General features: G+C 37.1%; 1 protein-coding gene across 1 annotated transcript; it reads left to right on the top strand.

The window, feature by feature from the left end:
* The first annotated feature begins 1,021 nt into the window (after nt 1-1,021).
* Nucleotides 1,022-4,496, top strand: LOC107819708 (receptor-like kinase TMK4). The gene is made up of 2 exons (XM_016645850.2): nt 1,022-3,520; nt 3,763-4,496. Exons 1-2 carry the CDS (start codon nt 1,249-1,251, stop codon nt 4,260-4,262), a joined length of 2,772 nt encoding a protein of 923 aa, XP_016501336.2. The 5' UTR covers nt 1,022-1,248; the 3' UTR covers nt 4,263-4,496.
* The last annotated feature ends 3,368 nt before the right edge of the window (nt 4,497-7,864 follow it).

The raw sequence follows: 7,864 nt of genomic DNA on the forward strand, positions 1-7,864 counted from the left end.
GATCTAAGAGAACCTTGTGACCCAAGGGAACTGGACGTAGGTACCACACCGGTACTAAACCAGTATAAAAACTGTTACGCCTCCTTTACTTTTCTGTTTGCTCAGTTATTTCTGCTGCGATTAATTCCTGAGTAAAGTCTAGTCGATTAATTTCCTACATAGTCAACTAAGTTTTACAAATCGGCTAATTCACTCCCCCCCTCTTGGACTTTCAACTTCCACGTTCGCTTTTCCCGACACGTCGTTGAACTTGCACTCCAAATATTCCGTCTTGGTCAATTAATTAGGGAAAATGACATCCAAAAATTTTCACCCAATGTCCCTTCATGTCCTATGTTTAACTTTGATCCCTGTTTTTTGTCAGTTTTAGTTAACGATATAAAATTAAGAGGTTTCAAAGCTATGTCCAAGTTATGCCCCGTGATTGATGCTCCCTCCTGTCTACTTTAAGTGTTTTTTTGGAACTTTTTTCACATATTAAGAAATTCACCTATTAGTATTAGTTAACAATGAAATTGATCATATTAACTTAATTTGCTCATTGAAAATATAACAAATTACTCCTAGGCATTTTACTCAAGGGCAACTTTGAAAAAAAAAAGTTAATTCCTTCTTGATATCTGAAAAAATCAAATATTGTGGAACACAAAAAAGGCAAAAAAATCACTTAAAGTGGACCGGAGGGAGTAAAAGCTATCCAACTTAAAGTGGACCGGAGGGAGTAAAAGCTATCCGGGTGACATAATTTTAAACAAATAATGTTGTGTTGTTAGAGGAAATGAGTTTTCATGGTCATTTACAATCTTTTTAAATTTTTATGTGTAAAAGTAAATCTCTCATGTGTAAAAAAAAGAAAGAAAGGATCATAAAATTAAAAATAAATTTGTAGAGACCCACAAAACCAGGATCAAATGGATACTCCATCAACTGCGTCTTGTAAAATTTAATTAAATAGAACAAAAGTTAAATAAAGGCAAGAAAATCCCAAAAAGAAATTCAATACTGCATCGTTTCGTTTTACGCGTGGGAGATTCAAAAATATTTAGTTGGCCTTCCTTTTTCCAAAAGCAATTATGGAAGTTTTGGAGACTTGCCATAAGCAAGCTCTCTCGCCATGCCATACGTTCTCTGCTTACCTTCCTTAATTCAAGCATTCAATACAAAGCCAAACCCTTCTCTCCTCTTTCTCCTCCTCTCTCACAAACCCTAATCATCGGAAAAATGAGGTGACAGAGAAAGGTAGCCACAATGGGCAAAAAAAAGTACAAATTCTACGAATTAATCCTCCTCTGCTACCTCCTCTTCTTCCTCCTCATAGCCACAATTACCTCCGCCGATGATGGCTCCGCCGGCGATGCAGCCGTCATGGCTAAATTGGCTAAGTCTCTTGCGCCAACTCCAACCGGCTGGTCAGGTCCCAACGTATGTAAATGGCCAGGCGTTTCATGTGACTCTTCAGGCAGAGTTTCTTCAATTAGCCTTATATCAAAATCTGTTGCCGGTGAATTACCACCAGATCTTAACCAGCTTTCTAATCTTCAATCCCTTAATCTCCAAAGGAACCGTCTTTATGGTTCGTTGCCTCCTTTATCAGACCTTTCTTCTCTTCAAGAAGTTCATCTTGATAACAATAATTTTACGTCCGTTCCTCCTAATTTCCTTAAAGGGTTAACGAGTTTAGAACATTTTAGCATTGATGAAAATCCCAGTCTTCCTCCGTGGACGATCCCTGATAGTTTAACGGACTCATCATCCTTGGCTGATTTTTCAGCGTCTAATGCTAATATCATGGGTCATATTCCAGATATTTTTGGGTCGTTCCCTAGTTTGGAGAATGTGAGGCTTTCGTATAATAACATAACGGGGTTTTTGCCGGCGTCTTTTGCTAACTCTGGGATTAAAAACTTGGTGCTTAATAATCAAAAGAATGGACTTTCAGGTAGGATTGATGTTCTTGGTTCAATGGAACAGTTGACTCAGGTTTGGATCCATGTTAATAAGTTTTCGGGCCCAATTCCTGATCTTTCTCTTTGTACTAATTTGGTTGATCTTCAACTTCGCGATAATACCTTAACTGGGGTGATTCCTGCTTCTTTAACTTCCCTTCCTAAGCTGGCTAATGTGTCTTTGCAAAATAACATATTTATGGGCCCAATGCCGGTTTTTAAAACAGGTGTTCAGGTGAGTCTTGGGAATATGAACCATTTTTGTAATCCTAGTCCAGAACCATGTGATCCACAGGTAACTGTGTTGCTTGAGGTTGCTGGAGCTGTGGGTTATCCAATGAGAGTGGCTGAGTCTTGGGCTGGTAATAATCCTTGTAAAGGTTGGGACTTTGTTACATGCGATCCTAAGGGCAGTGTGATTGTAATCAATTTTGCTAAACAGAATTGGGTTGGTACAATATCTCCTGCTGCTGCTAATCTCACTGCTTTGAAACAATTGGTCATGAGTGATAATAATCTCACTGGTCCTATTCCAGCTAGCCTCACCAGCTTACCAGAGCTGCAGCTTGTCGATGTTTCCAACAACAATATTTCTGGGAAGATACCAAAATTCCGTCCCGATGTCATAGTGAAAACATCTGGTAATCCATTTATGGGGAAAGATTTGCCACCAAGTTCTCCACCCGGAAGTCCTAGTTCGCCTGGTGGGACAGATAATCCGTCTTCTCCAACAATAGGTGCACATAAATCTTCCGTCCCTACGTGGGTGATTGTTGCTATTGTTATTGCTGCTATCATCTTAATCCTAGTTTTGTGCTTGGTGATATATAAATACAAGCGTAATGGGAAATCAAAATTGAGTAAAGTTAAGACAGGCAAGGAGCAAAAACTGAAGAACAATTCCCCTAAAAATGTGAATGGTTATGGTGCTATTCCAAGCACGGCCAGTCAAAGTAGTGCTGCAAATAGTGAAATCTATATATATGATGGTGGGAATGTAACCATCCCAGTGGAACTTCTGCGAGAGGCGACAGACAATTTCAACGAAGAAAATATATTGGGACGTGGCGGTTTTGGGATTGTTTACAAAGGTAAACTCCATGATGGGACAGAGATTGCTGTGAAGAGGATGGAAGCTTCTATAGCTAGTAACAAGGGGCTGAACGAATTCAAAGCTGAAATTGAAGTACTCACAAAGGTTAGGCACAGACACTTAGTTGCACTTCATGGGTTCTGCGTCAATGGATATGAGAGGCTTTTAGTTTATGAGTACATGCCACAAGGGACATTAGGCCAGCACTTGTTTGATCATGAACATTTGGGATTTCCACCTCTCACTTGGAAGCAAAGATTAATAATAGCACTAGACGTGGCCAGAGGGGTCGAGTATCTGCATGGTTTGGCACAACAGAGTTTCATACATAGAGATCTAAAGCCTTCTAACGTACTTCTTGGGGATGACATGAGGGCTAAGGTCGCCGATTTTGGATTGGTTAAAAACGCACCTGATGGGAAGTACTCCGTCGAGACGAAGCTAGCAGGAACTTTTGGGTACCTTGCACCAGAGTATGCTTGTATGTACCACACTCCTTTACTATTGCATGAACTAGTTTAATTTAAACCACTAACACACACAGAACAAACAAAGGAACTACGCAACAACTAGCTTAACTATCCCTAATAAAACAAGCTAAGTATTTTGGATATTCATGTTTGATTAGGAATATGATCATGTATGTTCTTGATGCATGTTCAGTTTACAAATGCTAAGTATCTACAATTTATTCTCATATATATCTTTGTCTGTTGAAACTAGCCACTGGAAGAGTGACTACAAAAATTGATGTCTTTGCATTTGGAGTGATGTTGATGGAGATGATCACTGGCAGAAAAGCACTAGATGAAAACCTGCCCGAAGACAGAAGTCATTTAGTCCCTTGGTTTAGAAGGATGGTAATGAACAAAGAGAACATTCGATACATTCTAGACCCATCCGTGGATCCAGACGAGGAAACTTACCAAAGCATCTGCAAAGTAGTAGAGCTAGCAGGACACTGTGCTGCTAGGGAACCATCTCAGAGACCAGATATGGGCCACGCAGTGAGTGTCTTAGCTCCTCTGGTAGAGCAATGGACTCCAACTGCATCTAATGGAGATGATAGTTTCAATATTGACTTCAATATGAGCCTTCCTCAAGCCCTGCAAAGATGGAGAGCTAACGAAGATTCGATGCTATCTGAAGACATGTATGGTGACTATACCACATCCTCAAGGACTTCAAAGTCCATAACAGCACTTAGGAAGGTGTCAGAGTGAGACAAGTACGTTTAGTTATACAAAGGAACACCAGTGGATTAAAGCGAGCAATGTAAAGATACTTAATTGTGAGGAAGGGACATGTATATTAATGCCAAGGAACCCAATGACATAGAGAGACACTTTTCTGTCTCAGGTTTTCATTTTTTCTCTATCTAATTATTCTTACTGTTCATAACATCTAGTTTCTACTTTTGTAACATAAATCTCGGATCAAGTAGACATTTGGGTTTATAGATTTTGATTTTCTGACAAGAATTGACAATGATGCTGGAGAGGAGGAACCACAAAGTTTCATATTATTGACCGACTCTGAATAACATTACTACATTCTCCATTTACGACCGTCTACTTACCCTGAGAGCATAAACTGAAATATAGATTGTCCACATAGCATTTGACCTCCTTCTAAATGAAAACAAAGTTACCACTACGCAACTAATATTCCTTAAAATCTCCTTCATAGCAGCTGTATAAGTGTTCAAAGGTGATGTTTTTTACAAGAGAAAAATAAAAGAATCTGTACTACATCCTTTATACTATGTTTATCCAACAAAACTATATTTGCTTCAACAAAATCTAGATGTAAGTGCCCATGCGCAACCTTAGATAAGTGCATTTACTAGAAAGATTAGTACTGCGTGTTACTCCTATCAATCACTGCAGGTTTCTCTCTTGCCTCCCATAAACGTGACAAGGCACTAATGTCGAGCATTTAAGAACTAAGTACTTCTAGTTTATAAGAGTTGATTAAAGAATTATGTTTTTTCTTAAGTTGTTTCGAATTCCTAAGCTGATCAAATCTTCATTTCTCAACAATGTACTGAAAGAACCAGAAACCCTTGTGGTGGAGTGATACACCTGACAACGTACTTGCTAAGTGATTTCCAGCTTCAATGCCAAAAGGGCAAAAGCCCAGAAAAAAGATTGCGATGCTATTGTTGACAAGGAACCACTAGTAAAAGTTATAAAGAGCAAAAAGGGGGACAACTCAAGGCATCCATTAGATAATTAGCCGATGTAAGTCATTAACAAAAGAGACGCCCTTGTAGGACAATTGTGGTGGTTTTGCTTGCAACTAATCTATATATCTCATATTGTTTTATAAGTTCACTGACAATATATAACTTTTTTGCACCATCAGGTTACGTTGACCTAGAACAACAGGTAACTTCACATAAATTGTAACTTATAAAATAGAATAACAACTTGCTATATCCAGCTAAATTGCATTCATAGTGTAAAAATTCTTCATTGATTGTACATAACTAAAAGTCCTGCTCAATTTGTAAAAAATCACAAATATAAGTGTCATTTAGCATGTACTTGATGGGTCCTAGCAAGTGTCCAAAATTAGGCTGCCAGGGAAGAACAATGCAGAGACATTGCGAGATCACTCAATTTTTCCCTTACGTTGATAATTAAGATGGCTATAAATGCGTGAGCAGACGTGAAGACTTGCAAATAAAAGAAGGTACATCGATGGGAAGGAAATATCAAGCAAGAAAAAAACTGAAGTTACATTCTGCAGTATGATAATACCTCGAGATAAGAAGGTGCAGAATTTGGTCTTGGACTATATGGTCAATGAATGCTCAATCTGGTATTACTCCATTTCAACATCTGACTCACATCCCCAACAGTTGTAGATAATCATTTTCGGAATCCCTATACCAAAGAATAATCACCTCATTTGCTCAAACAATCTCCCTTTTTAATCAACAATTTGGATAAACCTTTCAGGCAATAGAATGGAGAATATTCAAAATGTAAGGTAGAAAAAGATAGTCCGTTAAGCAGATGATGTTCTTGATATATGCTGTAAGAATACTTAATTAGTTGAAGAGTGTATTTAGCCCCCGAAGGCTGATAAGAATTCATACGGCACTTCCTTCCAGCAGACATAGGACAAATAATAAGCTCTTTGTGCCACAGCAGATACTCTGAACCCCTCCCCCTACCCCCAACAATTAAAAAAGGGAAAAATCTGGATTTTCTGAGCAAATAGAAGTATTTACAACCATCAAACTACCAACACCAGTAGGTGTATCAAATTAGTAGATTCTTAGTCCTGATTAAGAAAGTATTCAACAAGGACTTGTAACTCTTGTCATTCATTAACCTATCCCTCTTCTTAAATTCTCAAGACGCTCAAATGCATCATTCCCATCCCATTGCTGCATAATAAATTGTCTAATAGCACCCCAATCCATCCTCTAACCGGCGCGCCCCCCATTGCAACACTCTAAATTAAGATTTATAAATCCTATGTAATGTCCCTCCTTTCCTAATAAAACTTCAGTCCCTGATTCACCCTCCCCTTCTCGCAGAATACTTCGAATCGATTATATAACTACTGTTAATGTAGCTGTATAGGCATTGACCTCACAAAGCCGCTTCATGAAAAACCAGAATGATCTCATCAACCTCAAGACACTTATGAATAGGCCTAACTTATCATATTCAATGCAAATGTATCCTGAATTACCTCATAATTCTCATTTGTTTAGCTAACAATACAACAGTGTGTTTGGGATCGAAATAACAACGCGTCGAAAGTTAATAACCAAACATGGGTAACGATAAATCAGACAAAATAAAAAAGAGAATTATAAGACTAAAAGATGCATATGATTTTTTCCATTGACCTACATAAATTTACTAGTATAAAAGAAAAAAGAAAAACCTTCCAAACGAATAATTTTTCCCCCTAAACAAGGCTCTCTTAATGATTAAATTGTGGATGTTATTGTGTGTCATTGCGTGAGAAAGAAGTCTCAATTTTAAAAAGTACAAAACTTCTTCCTCCGAGAAAAGAAATATGAAAAAGTCTTTTTCTACCCAGAAAACCTTTTCTTTTCCACCAAGAGAAGTAATTCTAATCATGGTAGAAAATTAGGGGAAATGCTAACACATGTATATACACAAGAGTGGAATAATTAGTCTTAGCATAAGATCTCGCATAAGATAATTAATACAGTGTTTGCTTAGTTACATATAAAATAAATATCACATTATATATTTTTTTGATGTGAGATAAAATGTGAAATAAGAGTAAACGTATTAGCAATACATATATTAAAATATTTAAAGATAAAATTCTTTTAAAGTAAGTAATCATGTATAACAATCCATTCATTATCAATCTACTCATAAGCAATTTTATATTAAAATATAATATGTGAACCAACGACCTTTAATGTAATGATGAATGGTTGGAAATTATAGAAAAATATAAGGATTAACAATCATATCTATCTAAATAATGGAGAAATAATAGACTTATGCACATTTTTGGTTAAATAAGAACTCTAGTCATCCGAGTGTGAACGGATGAATTATTCATAATCATTCAATACACAATGATGTGACATGAGAACCAACCTTTTGCATGCGTCGTTCTCTTTGCCTTTCGTTTTCTTCCAAATTCATGAGGTTATCATAATCCACTTGAAATTATCGTATTTAATATTGTCTCTTCTATATCTCATCTAGGATCATATCTAAATAAAACAAAATGAACAGTATATGTAAAACCACCTTACCAGTTTTGCAAGCCAATTGAATAAGCAACAACAACAATCCAGTATAATTTCACTAGT

Source organism: Nicotiana tabacum, chromosome 19, assembly GCF_000715075.1.
Source record: "Nicotiana tabacum cultivar K326 chromosome 19, ASM71507v2, whole genome shotgun sequence".
Lineage (NCBI taxonomy): Eukaryota > Viridiplantae > Streptophyta > Magnoliopsida > Solanales > Solanaceae > Nicotiana > Nicotiana tabacum.

Coding starts and splice junctions, on each gene's coding strand:
- LOC107819708 (XM_016645850.2), top strand. CDS start 1,249: ATGGGCAAAAAAAAGTACAAATTCTACGAATTAATCCTCCTCTGCTAC. Junction 3,521..3,762: donor CCTTGCACCAGAGTATGCTT/GTATGTACCACA, acceptor TGTTGAAACTAG/CCACTGGAAGAGTGACTACA.